Source organism: Pogoniulus pusillus, chromosome 26 (genome assembly GCF_015220805.1).
Source record: "Pogoniulus pusillus isolate bPogPus1 chromosome 26, bPogPus1.pri, whole genome shotgun sequence".
In the NCBI taxonomy this organism is placed as follows: Eukaryota; Metazoa; Chordata; class Aves; order Piciformes; family Lybiidae; genus Pogoniulus; species Pogoniulus pusillus.
Window position 1 is genome coordinate 2,472,450 of NC_087289.1, and position 14,111 is coordinate 2,486,560.

Below are 14,111 nucleotides of genomic sequence, written 5' to 3' on the forward strand. Positions count from 1 at the left end.
GGTGCACTCCTTGCTCTGGTGCCAGAGAATGGTTTCTGTGGCCAGGCCGAGGTGAGGGGATGCAGCTGCACTGTCAGGTCAGAAACCACAAGTGGAAGCAGCTCACCTGCAATCACCTCAGCCCAGAATCTGGTGTCTTCATCTTTCCCAGCACTAGTCACAGCTCTGCGGGCACTGCCAGGTGAGCAGAAAACACCAACGGCATCAGCCTTGTCCTTCCCTCTCCCCACCACAAGTCACCTTTCCAAACCCAGACTGGCTCAAACCTCCTCCAAGTGAAGATTTCAGTTTTCCTGTGTACCCTGCTCCTCCAGCACCTCACACACACAGAATCCAGGTCAGCTTTTACTGAGAGGGTCTCACCAGGTCTGCATCCTGATCTTTAAACACACTTGAACCTTGGCAGTGCACCTAGAAGAGCACACAAGGCATGTCAGAGTACAAAAACTCCTTCTGCTAAAGTGGAAAACACGTTTATTAACATTCTTTCAAGCTTTCCTTGTTCAAGGCCATATAAAAAAAACTCTGCATGTTGATGACAGGTCTGTTTGTACTCTGCACAGCCTACAGCTTCGCTCCCCCTCGTCCCCCGGTGAGTACTGAGCTCTGTTAGCAGCTGAAGCATTTGTTGCAGCTCAGCTGTTTGAAAGAACAAATTCTCTATATACATTGTTTAGCAGACGAATGCAGCATCAAATGCTCTTTAGTAAGAGGTATATGAGTTGAGGATCAAGAGAATACTTACCTAAATCATCCCTCTATCTGGAACAACATCTCTGGCTTTGGTCACTGCCTCCCTCCTCCCCCCAACTCCCACAGCATCACTGGAAACCAGACTGCATCCTAGTGGCAAATGGGGATAGTTAATGTGCTCCTGGTGGATCTTAACCTCGTGGGTTGCTCAAAACTAAACATATATATATCCTAAGTTTCCTTACCCTAGGAACTGCTCAATGGAACAGCTGAAACTCTGCTACTGTGACAAACTCCAGAGGATTATTTGGAGTTGCTGCTCTGGGATCCAAGTGGAATTTTTTCTGCTTTGTTTGTCACACCAGCACATGGAATATTGATCTATGTTTGTCTTTTTTCCTTCCAGTAGTGGTGACAGCTTTTAGGAAAGCTCTCTACAAACATGCAAATACAGTTTTTAGTCGGGCTTAAGGGGTAACACATACCATACACATAATAAATATTGCTATCAGTATGACCCCCTCGCAGCTACAACATGGCAAAAAAAGGTACTTCCAGATAACCCCCCCCCGTTCAACAAGATACCTACAGAGTCTGTGATACTTCTATGGACAGAAACTACTAACGTTGTTCATTAGCATGGTGAAGTCCAGTTAACTGTTTTGAGAAGACAGAACGTGTGGCTGAATACCTGAATCGGAAATAAACCTAGCGGCAATGATTTAACCATAGTACTACTACATGAACTGCTGCTCCTACCAAAGAAACCAAAAGGATTACAGGTTAAAATATACTCCCTACGTAAAGGTTTGTGAAGCATAGCCTTAGGAACTCCTGCTCATACACTACTTGTGGTTAGTAGTCTCAGACAGTGTTGGCCACTCGGTACTCCCTGTCGTCGCCGGGCTGCAGCTGCACCACTACGCTCTCCTCGCTGGCTCCGTTCTCTGCGTCGCTGCTGTCGATGTTGTCGTTGTCATCCTCCTCGTACTCTGAGGACTCGGTCATGTTCTGGTGGGAGTGGGACTCTGAGAGAGCCCCGAAGGACTGAGTGCTGACTGAGGCCAAGGGCCTAAGCAGAGGAGTATTTTCAGACACTTCATTCTCTTCCTGGCTGCTGTCCGTCTCCGAGTCGGAGTCCCCCTGAGAAGGGACCACCTTCTGCTTGCACACAGGACAGGTCTTCTTTGTTTTTGTCAGCCAGGGGTCCACACACTTGCAGTGATAGGCTGTCAGAAGGCAAAATGCAAGCACGTCACTATCCCAGTGAGGGGGACAAGGAAACCTGCTAAGTTTTGCTGACCTTTAGCAACACAGGAGAATTTAACTCAGGCAGAGCATTTCAGCGGCAGATTTGCCAGCACTGCGCTGCCTACCCCAGATGGATGTATGCAAGAACCACTCATAGCCTCCCAGGGCACTCCTGCACTGACCACACTGACTCCAACAACTTCTGGAGGAACTACACTCCCCATGCAGCAGTCACACTCACCACCATCACCATCCTCACAGTGCTGCTGACCTCCACCAACACCTTGCTATCAATCAAACTGCCAGATGACTGATTGTGTGGATTTGAAATGAGGTCCAGAGCTGGCACTGCAGCTTACAAATGTCTGAAAGTCTTTCTTATGGCACTGAAAAGTGAGCCCTGCTCATTAACAGAGACTCCTGCCCGGCACAGAGCTAAGTGCAAGGGCAAGCAGGTTGTGGTTAGTGCCTGCTCACCCAGGTCAGCAGCACATTCCCCACAAGGACTGACTGTGGTGGCTCTGGTTTGTTTTCTTTATTTGCCAGCAATCTTTAGCGTGGTGATGCAGTCCCTAGGTGGGCCAGATGCTATGGATCTGTTCTTCCAAGAACACTCTCAACTGTTTTGGGATTGTTTTTAACAACTGAGGATCTGCCAAGCCCAGCACTCATTGGGGCTGTAAGGGTGTAACATCAGCTGCCTCTTCCTCACATCTCTTAGTGATGTGGTGCTTGGTGTTTGCTGCTGCAGTGCCTGGGCAGAGCAGGAATTTGCTGAGAAATACCTGGGTCAAACTGCACCCAGCCAAAATGGCTGTAACACAGTGAATGGACTGGGAGGGAGAGAGGAGGTCTCAGGCCATGAAGGATCAATCCTATTTTTCTTGACAGATTTTAACTGAGCTTTTACAAAACAGACAAAGTTCCAATTTAGAGACACTCTCAGGCCCAGGCTTCTCCCAAATTTCCAAATAGAAGCTCTTAAAATGCTCTCTGTGCTTGCAGGCAGCTAAAAGCAGCCTTGCCTTGGAGGCAGACACAGAGCTGGAGGTTTTGCAGCAGGCTGCACCTGAGAAAGGCCTTCAGGAAGTGCACAACTTGTGGCAGCAACAACATCCCACTATTCATTTCTGCACCCAGAGCACTGCCTATGCAGGGACACAGACCACCTCCCTCTGGGCCCCCCAGTTTAGGAGGGACATTGAGATGCTTGAGCGTGTCCAGAGAAGGGTGACAAGGCTGGGGAGAGGCCTTGAGCACAGCCCTATGAGGAGAGGCTGAGGGAGCTGGGATTGGTTAGCCTGGAGAAGAGGAGGCTCAGGGGTGACCTTATTGCTGTCTGCAGCTACCTGAAGGGTGGTTGTGGCCAGGGGGAGGTTGCTCTCTTCTCTCAGGTGGCCAGCACTAGAACAAGAGGACACAGCCTCAGGCTGCGCCAAGGGAGGCTTAGGCTGGAGGTGAGGAGAAAGTTCTTCACTGAAAGAGTCATTGGACACTGGAATGGGCTGCCCAGGGAGGTGGTGGAGTCGCTGTCCCTGGAGCTGTTCAAGGCAGGATTGGACGTGGCACTTGGTGCCATGATCTAGCCTTGAGCTCTGTGGTAAAGGGTTGGGCTTGATGATCTGTGAGGTCTCTTCCAACCTTGGTGATACTGTGATATACTGTGTGATCCTTACCTCTCTTCACTAATGGCTGAATTACATTCATGGTTTAATGGTCTTGGGAAAAAAGTAAAAGCCCATTTTTCATGCAAAACCAACTTTGGGATGTGTTTCCCTCTTAAATACAGGCATGCAGGGGACAGCCTCAAGCCCAGACTTTTTCTTTCATGTGTTCATCCAAAAAAAAAACCATCAAGTGGGACCTGCCAGCCTTTTGGCTTTTAAAATGAGAAAACCCAAGCCTGCTCTTTTCCCAATCTGTACACAGACTCCTGCGTATCAGCAAGAACAGATGTTAGAAATCAATCCATAAACACATTCACTGTGGGGTTCAGATGTGCTTTGTAGAAAGCTCTTTTAATACAAATACCAAAGCTGAAGCACAGCTGCTTACCATGAGAACATGGAAGGATTCTGAGCTTGTCTCCATCCTCATATTCATCCAGACAAATGGCACACACATCGTATTCATCTCCTGCAGCACAGAAATGACAGCATCACAGATCTGCAGCAGACCTCCAACACACAGAGACAGGTTCTCCTGGGCAGTTTCACAGGCTGAAGCAAACTGCTCTCTCCTCTCCATGCAAGGGACAGGTCCTTCGAAGTTCTACAGCTGACTGCTCCATTTCTCTCCTTGTTAGGACCACAACTCAGTCACCTTCCCTTAAGATTGATAAAAATGCTTTAAACTGCTCTGCAGTGCTGCCTCTGCCACACTCCTCTCCCAAACTGCTCTGCACTGCTGCCTCTGCCACACTCCTCTCCCAAACTGCTCTGCACTGCTGCCTCTGCCACACTCCTCTCCCAAACTGCTCTGCACTGCTGCCTCTGCCACACTCCTCTCCCAAACTGTCTGCAGTGCTGCCTCTGCCACACTCCTCTCCCAGACTGCTCTGCAGTGCTGCCTCTGCCACACTCCTCTCCCAAACTGCTCTGCACTGCTGCCTCTGCCACACTCTACCATTCTTATTAAAAGGATTTAAAAGACAAGATTCACTTTACTATGCAAGTGCTGAAAAAACACAGCTACAGACAACTGGGTAAAAACCAGAATCATCATCAATTATGACAGTCCAGTCTCAGGAGAAAGAGCCCTATTTTGTAACTCAGACCCCACAAATGAAACAGACATCACTGATGGCACTCACATCATGAACACTGTGCTGTGTTATACAGCCAAAATGCAAACATTTCTTATAAGCCAACATATTCCTGTTTAGTTCTTATTAACCATGGCTTCACAACACAGCCCTTTCACCAGCCCAAATAGTTCTTTCTCATCTCCTGGCAGTCACTGACCCACTGTTGGCTAGGGCTGCACAATCTCCTCACCATGAAGTCTTCTTTAGATGCCCAAACTACAGTGTCCCAGGAAAATAAAAACAAAAATCAGTTTGTTTCAGCCAACCTTTCCTCCTATAAAGCCCTCTCTGGCAGCAAACTGAACTGCAAGCCTTCCTATCACTTGACTAACACATGGTTGGGCGAAGGGCTGGAGAGTTAGAGGGTCAAGTGATCCAAAGTGTGTTTGTACATCCTATCATAAGGGCAGTCATCTGCTCAACACATGGTGCTAGGCTGCCTGTGCCCTGGTTACACACTTTGTGATGAGAGAAGTCACCAATGAGAAGTGTCTTAGGAGAAAAGGATGCCATGGGCCACCTGGCCCAAAAGACAGACACCACAGACACAGCCTGCTATGTCCTGGGGGGCTGGAAACAATATCATTCACTCTGCATATTTTGGCTAAGTATCCCTAAAAGCATTCCTGTGTCCAGCCTGCCCCATCTCCACTGCTTCTTCTTGATTTCCCAGCACACAGCAGTTTACATTCTCACCACCTTCAGGGCTAGCTAACATCCTGAAGTTTACAATACAGCAGAGGAGCTAAGGAAATAAGCTGCTGCTGATACCATCAAAAGGATGTTAGGACAAAGTTCCTCTCCATGAGGGTGGTGAGACACTGGAACAGGGAGGTGGTGGAAGGCTCATCCCTGGAGGTCTTTAAGGACAGGCTGAATGTGGCTCTGAGCAACCTGATCTAGTGTGAGGAGTCCCTGCTTATGGCAGGGGGTTTATGAACTAGACGATCCTTCAGGTCCCTTCCTGCCTTGCCAATTCTATGACTCTATGATGTGCAGAGAAATTCACTCTCGTACACCAAATACAAATGGGGAAAGGCTGACAGCACAGGAAGAGTCCATCTTGTTCCTAGTGCCCCTCAGAGAAGCTTTCTCTGTCACCTTCCACTTCTTCCAAAGTCTCCCCACCCCGAGCCCCATCCATCCCACAGGTGCTGCCTCATCAGTCACCCTTGCAACTCAATTCTCTAACCCACTTGAGTAAGGCAGCTGCCTTGCCCCCATTAGTCATTCATCATGTGTTTAGAAAGCCCTCAAGAGTGGCAGCACACTGAGGCAGTGAGGCAGCCCCTGGCAAGTGACCAAAACAACTCAGTGTGAGGCATCACATCCGTTGCTAGGCCAGGTCAGTACAGATCAAGTTCTCAGCGAGGTGGATGCTGAAGCTGTCACATGGAGGCCACAGATCCACCCAGCAGCAGACTGGCTAACAAAGGGATTGTTCTGACTCTGCCAAGGCCACCTCAGCCAGCTCTACAGCTTATCTTCCACTGCACAGTAATTACACAGCAAACCCTCAGCCCAACTGCTTCACCTGCCCCTGCTGGATCCACCAGCTGCAGCCCATCTGCTACCTTTCTCCAACAGGCCACAGCACAAATTAATTAAGGCTACTTCCCAGATTCCTGCTCTCCTGGTGGCTCGGGGAAGGGAGGCAGCCCAGGCAGCAGCCAGGACCAGGAACACAAACCCCCTGAGTGCTGAGACCTGCACAACTTCACCGTGAGCCCCAGAGTTTCCAGGTTAGCTTCACCTCCATGACCACACAGCCATCAATGAACAGGAGACTGAGTTTTTAAAAGGGACACTCTGCAGACATCTTTTTGTCAAATGCCCAGAAGCTGGCCCAGAACCACCAAAAACCAAGGAGGCAAAAAAAGCAAATAGGGAAATGGCTGCAAAACAAAGCATCTTGCTCAACTCCTCTGTGTAGCAAGCAGGATTTCCTCTCTCAACTCAGCACACAGCTGCAGTATTTTCAGAAGCACAGAAATGCCCATCCCCTGTCTGTGTTCTTCTGAACAAAGTAAAAGACAAACATCAACCCAGCAAGACGTGGGCAGACCTCTGTCAGACTGTAAGTGTACTGTGAGGCCAACAGATGGGTCAATAATGAGCAGTGATTAGATCAGTTATAATCTCATTTGCAGGGCAAAAAAAACCCCCAATAAAATAAATAATTACAGAACACATAAAACTGCAGAAGTCCAGAGCAGATTCTGCAGGCACACTGAGCTATTTCCTACTCCTGCTCCATGATGTGGAGGACTCTGCTCATAAAGAGTCAACCACAGAAATTCCATACAGGTGACCAAACAAATGTGTCTGTTTCAATGGACACATCCTCCTGCAGGCCACTCTGGCACACGTGCTGGGGCTTTCTCCCACCTCTACAACAAGCATTTCAAAGCTGGCTGGCCCAAGTTAAGCTCTTCTCTCCTACTTAAAACACATAACCAAACATGGCAATGATCAGGGGGCTGGAGCATCTCTCCTACGAGGACAGGCTGAGGGAGTTGGGGGTGATCAGCCTGAAGAAGAGAAAGCTCCAGGGAGACCTAACAGCAGCCTGCCAGTACCTGAAGGGGGCTGGCAAGAAGGCTGCAGAGAGATTGTTTGCAAAGGCTTGCAGGGACGGGATGAGAGCAGTGGTTTCAAACTAGAGCAGAGCAGATTGAGATTGGATGTTAGGAACAAGTTCTGCACCATGAGGGTAGTGGAGCACTGGAACAGGTTTTCCAGGGAGTTAGTTGGGTTCTATCCCTAGAGATACTGTCAGGCTCAACAAGGCTCTGAGCAGCCTGATCTAGTGGAGAATGTCCCTGCAGAGGGGTTGGACTAGATGATTTTTGGAGGCCCCTTCCAACCCAAACCATTTTTTGGTTCTATATTTTTCAGAAGTCTCATGGATGTAGCAACTCCACAGCTCTGGATTCTTTATCAGGTATCTAACCACTCATTTAGGATCCACACTTTTGACACTCCATGTAGAAAAAAAACCCTGCTCCATTGATTTTTAATTTCTTAATAGCATGCCCACACATCCTTCTTTCACAGCACTCCCTCTTCACTAAATTTAGGATGTTTTCTGCAGGAGTGAGAGCTTACACTGTGATTTTATTGCACTTAAGATCTTTTCAGCCTTGGCCCCAATTCCATTTTAGTCTAGAGTTAAGCTAGCTTGGGAATAATGTTAGACTTCTGCAAAGAAATGCTACAACATGTACCAATTCACAGCATTTCTAAGCTATTATTCCTCAGAGTCCTTGGATTTGCTAATGACCAAGTTCTAGGCACAGTGAATGGATCTGTTGGGGTGGGTTTTTTTCTGCTGTGTTCATTTTTGTTACAGACATCACACAAAAGGTATCAACTCCCACTGGCTGTTGTAAGGAACAACACACCACCTACCCCCAAACTCTGCCAGCCCAGAAAATGGGTATTCACACAGCAGGGTATGCTGCTTTCCGTGGAGTTATTCAAAGGCCAGGCTTGTTGATGAGGACTCTGCAAAGACAGCCACTGCCACAGCCTCTGCTCACCACAGAAACACCAAGTGCCTGATTACAGCCCACTGAGATTACTAACAAATGCCCACACTTTACAGTGGTGTTTGACTCAAATCCTGTTCAGAGCCAATTCAGGTATTTCCTATGTTAACAGCTTCTAGTTACAGAATCACAGAATGGTTTAGGTTGGAAGGAACCTCAAAGATCAGCCAGTTCCAACCCCCTGCCATAGGCAAGGACACCTCCCACTAGACAGGTTGCTCAAGGCATCATTCAACCTGGCCTTGAACACCTCCAGGGAGGTTGTGGAGCACAGAACCACAGAATGTTGTCATCAATCACATTCTGTGCTCCACAACCTCCCTGGGCAACCTGCGCCAGTGTCTCCCCACCCTCACTGCAAAGAACTTCCTAACATCCAGTTTGAATTTCCCCTCTGCCAGGTTAAATCCATTCCTCTTCATCCTGTCACTACCTTGTCAATAGTCCCTCCCCAGCCCTCCTGGAGCCCCCTTCAGATACTGGAAGGCTACTACAAGCTTTCCTCGAAGCCTTCTCTTCTCCAGGCTGCAGAGAACGTGCTTTTTGTTGCCTTTTCACAAGGCACTGAATGCAGAGGACACCTGAATGTTTACAGTCACTGACTGACTGAGGAAAGCAACCACAATATTTCTTCCTACAGTGGCTGCTTAGCCCTGCAGCTCTGGGAGAGTTACTGTAGATGCACAAAATTAACTGGAGAAGACAGTATCTGACTTTCCTGAAGCAGCCTTCCCTTTGCAAACTGCTTTTTCAAGTACAGCATCATTTACTTTGTATTTTTAGTCCGATTAGATTTCATAAGGCATCAATAAGAGGAGAAAAACAAATAATAGCTTTATTAGCTTAAGTTTTTGAGAAGTAATTTTAAATCCATAGCTACAGAAAACAGCAAGGTTCAGTCAACTCTGCAGAGGAAAACATTGCTTTTCCCTGGCCCACACCCCCAGGCTGACTACCACAGCATCAGTGCTGCATCCCCTCAAACTGAACACCTGCTCTGCACGAAGTGAGCAGTGCCATCAATAATGCAGGCTGGCTTTACCAAGGGCAAAGAACAGCAAATGGTCCTAGCCCTGCAGCCAGGCACAGCCCTCAAGGAAGCCTTTGGTCAATACATCCTCTGCTGACACTGTTCTGTAGTCACCAATCATTTCATTTAAATACTTTCCCCATCTGTTCTTCTCATACCTTGCAACAGGTGGGTGAATGAAAAATCAGATGGTAAAATGAAAATGAAAAGTAGATTTTTTCCTACTTATAAGGAGCAAACTACAACAGAGAAGGACTTAAGGCAGCTTTTCCACTCCAGTGAAGAACAGAACTTAATACAGCTTTATTTCTCACCTGTCATTAGATAAAGTTAACCACTACAAAGAATGCAGCAGCATTTTGGCAGTAAATCTGAACTGCTCTTGCCTTCACAGCCACATTGTGATGAATGAAAGGACCACTCCACTGGAGCAGCAGATAAATTACAGCCACAAAACAGTTTTGTTTGTATTGTTTCTACAGGTTCAAGCAACTTACCTGCTGCTAGCAGTCATCAGCTTCCAGACAAAGAACCACAGAATGGCTTGGGTTGGAAAGGACCTTTAAAGGTCACCTAAGCCAAGCACCCTGCAGCGTGCAGGGACACTTGCAATTAGAGTAGGTTGCTCAGAGGCCCAAACAACCTGGCCTGGGGTGCTTCCAGAGATGGGTATCTACCACCTCTCTGGCCAACCTGGGCCAAGGTCTCACCACTCCCTGTGTAAGAAATGTCATCCTTTTATCTAAATCTCCTCTCTTTTAGTTTAACCCATCAGCCCTTGTGCTGTCACAACAGGCCAGGCTCAAAAGTCTGTCCCCAGCTTTCTGCTTGGTCCCTTTAAGGCCTGGAAGCCCACCAGAAGGTCTCCCTGGAGCCATCTCTTCTCCAGGCTGAAAAATCCCAACTCTCTCAGCCTGGCCTCACAGCAGAGGACTTCCAGCCTTCCCATCACTGCTGTGCCCTCCTCTGCCCCCACTCCAACAGGTCCACTTCTCTGCTGTGCCAAGGACTCCAGGGCTGGCCAAAGCACTGCAGGAGGGAGTTCCACATAACAATGCATCCCAGAGACTGGCTGCTGTGGTCACCCTTTGTGCAATTTCTGTACTGATTCAGGGGTACAGCAAGAAACAGTTTAATTCCTAAGCACAGCCTGCTCTGCTGTCACTGAAGTAAGGTCACAACTCCTCTAGTTCAGTGAGGACAGGGTCAAGTCAAGCTTTCTGTGTGCTTTCAGTCCAAGCTCTACCATCTGTTTCAAGTGTACTCAAAAGCATCTGCAGAACTACAGACCTCCAGAGTGTAGAGTTTTTTTGGTCTGAAAACCAGGGGGGAGTAGTTAGACAAAGGATGATCCACTTGCCTTTCTTAAATTTATGTACAGGAAGTTTCTTCAGCTGATCCTTCCTAAGCCGATTCCTTCTTGCTCTGTGCCTGTCCTGCACGAATTTTGTGATCTGAAAACAGATGCAAGACAACCTGAACAGCAAGTTAAAGCAATAACACAACAAGAAAGGGTTTGGCTTACAAGTCTTCACAGTAAGGTAAATCTAAAGGGAACCCCAGCTCAAACTCAGTCACCTCTTCCCTGGTCTGCCCTCAACGATGAAGCCAAACAAGGCTAAAGATGTTCCTGACTTGGAAAATACACAGGATGGTTTTGGGGAAAGAAAATAAGAGAGAGGGGAAAAAATTAATTCTGTCCATACTATCTAAAATATTGGCTACAGCTGCAGTCTGCTCCCAGGGCCCATGCACAATGGGATGGCATGCTGCAGGGCAGAACACAACTTGTCAACTCTGCCTGGGTTTGCTTATTGGTTAGATCATTACAGTGCTGGCAGGATGTAGATGGTTGTCTGGGGAACAGCAACAGGGGTACTTCAAGCCACAGGTACTCTGCTGTCTTCAACTACACCACAGATGCTATTTCCATTTTCTTAATGGGCCCCAATGCTACTCCTGATTGGTTTCTAGTTGTAGTATCTGTGATGCGACTTTTTGTTTTGAATACAGTGACAAACCAGCCCCAAAATGCTCTTAGCCAAAGTACAGACACCAACAAGTCTGAAATTAGCAGAGCTGTTCTACACCTAACTGGGGAGTGGGTAAGGTACCCAGAGACAGTATTAATGTCAGAAACAACATTCATCTGTGCCCCTTGAGGAACCCCTGAAGGGCACTGACCTGCTTCCTAACAGGTTACTTTTTTGGTAAGTATGAATACCTGAATACTACAAATAAACCATCTGAGACTCTAACTGACTCCAGCAAAATAAAACATCTTTCAGCATCACACCTGGCTTCACTTTTTAAGCATCTCTGAATCTAAAAATGCTTGTTCAGGCTCTTTTCACACCAGCTAAGCAAAGAGCTGCATGCACCAGCTGCAGCTTTTCTGATGGGATTCAGTCTCACTTTTCATGCCACCCTACAACTTATCACTAGTGAGCCAAATTTTACCCTGTTCCCTCTTCTTACTTGTACTACTCTGGAAAATGCTTCCAGGTGTCTCTCCTCACTTTCACTCACAGTTTCACATGAGCTGTGTAGATGCAGTCTGAGATTTGCAACATTACACAACCTCTCTCCAAAACCCTCCAAATATCTGTCCCAAGTATCCAGCAGATCTAACTGTGACTTGCAGACATACTGTGCCAGTTCCTGTCTGGCTTTCCTCTACAAAACAACCCTAAGCCATGGAAAGAAGCCCCTCACTTCAGTCCTGACTGCCTACTGACACTAACAGAAGAAAAATTCAGGCATCTCAGAGCCTTTGATTTAATAACTGAGTCACATCTGCAAAAATAAACCCTAAATCCCAGTCCACAGACATGTCCTTTGTCTGTCCTCACAGCGTCCAAGCTCTGTGTTGTGAAAGGTTCTGAGCTTGCTGACTAATGACTGCTGAGACCTGCACTCTGGAACAGGACTACTCTCATTAATCAGAACAAGTTTGCTAAGCTGGGAGATGCTCTCAGTATACAAGAGCACAAGGACAAGTCATCACGGGGTGAGAAGGAGTGAGCTCATGCAACGGAAGAGTAGTAGGGAGGGCAATTCTTTCTAAGGAGTTGTATTGCAGGGAAAACATCCTAAGGGCTTCTGATAGCCTTTTGCCAAAATTCATAGAACCATAGAATCAACCAGGTTGGAAGAGACCTCCAAGCTCATCCAGTCCAACCTAGCACCCAGCCTTATCCAGTCAACCAGACCATGGCACTAAGTGCTTCATCCAGTCTTTTCTTGAACACCTCCAGGGACGGTGCCTCCACCACCTCCCTGGGCAGCCCATTCCAATGCCAATCACTCTCTCTGCCAACAACTTCCTCCTAACATCCAGCCTAGACTTTCCCCAGCACAACTTGAGGCTGTGTCCCCTTGTTCTGTTGCTGGTTGCCTGGGAGAAGAGCCCAACCCCCACCCGGCTACAATGTCCCATCAGTCAGGGTTGGAAGGGAGCACAAGGATCAGCCAGTTCCAACCCCATGCCTTGAACAGGGACACTTCACACTAGAGCAGGCTGTCCACAGCCTCATCCAGCCTGGCCTTAAACACCTCCAGGCATGGGGCCTCAACCACCTCCCTGGGCAACCCATTCCAGCCTCGCACCACCCTCATGCTGAACAACTTCCTCCTCACATCCAGTCTGAATCTCCCCACCTCCAGCTTTGCTCCTTTCCCCCCAGTCCTGTCACTGCCTGAATTCTGCACCTGTTTGCTGAACTGAGACAAAGGATTGCAGGTAAGCAGAGCAGGAGATGTGTACAGTACACAAAGCTTCTGCTGTCCCCTTACTGCATCCTTTCATTTATCAAACTTTGTCTGGAAGAAAAAAAAGGTTATGAAAAGAAGGAACTTACCATAAAGATGACAATGAGAATAAGACAGATGCCCACTATTATTAGGAAAGGGATTAGGTAGTACTCCAAAGGAAGACTGAACTCTGGGATCAACACGACATGGCCACTGTGGGGGAAAAATAAAGCACTTTCTAAACAGGTTAAAGTTTACTGAGCAGTGAATTAAAGGATAAATAGAATGAAATCCAACATTAAAATGAAAGATATTGCTAAAGGAATATAGATTTGGGCACACAACATAGAAACTTCAGCTGACAGCCACATGTGGTAAAGCCAATTAAACAAAAGGACAAAATGATGCCCTTAGAACATCTCTGGAGTTAAAACTACTCTGTGACTTCAATCTTAAGCAAATCTACAGCAACCAGAAAAACAACCTCATAGCTGCTTCCATGGCAGAATTAGAAAAGACCCCAAAATGAACCAGTGGCATCCTGGCCTGGATCAGGAACAGCATGGCCTGTAGGACAAGAGAGGTTATCCTGTCCCTGTACTCAGCACTGGTCAGGTTACACCTTGAGAGCTGTGTCCAGTTCTGGGACACTCAATTCAGGAGCGATGTTGAGGTGCTGGAATGTGTCCAGAAAAGGGCACCAAGGCTGGGGAAAGGCCTGGAGCACAGCCCTGTGAGGAGAGGCTGAGGGAGCTGGGGGTGTGCAGCCTGCAGAAGAGGAGGCTCAGGGCTGACCTCACTGCTGTCTACAACTACCTGAAGGGAGGCTGTAGCCAGATGGGGTTGGGCTCTTCTGCCAGGCACCCAGCAACAGAACAAGGGGACACAGCCTCAAGCTGTGCCAGGGGAGGTCTAGGCTGGATGTTAGGAGGAAGTTGTTGCCAGAAAGAGTGACTGGCATTGGAATGGGCTGCCCAGGGAGGTGGTGGAGTCCTTGGAGGTGTTGAAGCCAAGCCTGGCTGGGGCA

The 14,111-nt window shown here is 47.8% G+C and overlaps 1 protein-coding gene across 1 annotated transcript in view; it reads right to left on the reverse strand.

Moving 5' to 3' along the window:
- Positions 1-457: 457 nt before the first annotated feature.
- The window catches only part of RNF13 (ring finger protein 13), a 31,047-nt gene continuing 17,393 nt past the window's right edge, over positions 458-14,111 (reverse strand). The window contains exons 7-10 of the mRNA XM_064164890.1: positions 13,192-13,297; positions 10,692-10,785; positions 4,000-4,080; positions 458-1,922 (exon numbers count right to left, since the gene is read on the reverse strand). Of these exons, the coding sequence (XP_064020960.1) occupies positions 1,558-1,922; positions 4,000-4,080; positions 10,692-10,785; positions 13,192-13,297 (646 nt within the window). The 3' untranslated portion in view covers positions 458-1,557. The remainder of the gene's footprint in view (positions 1,923-3,999; positions 4,081-10,691; positions 10,786-13,191; positions 13,298-14,111) is intronic.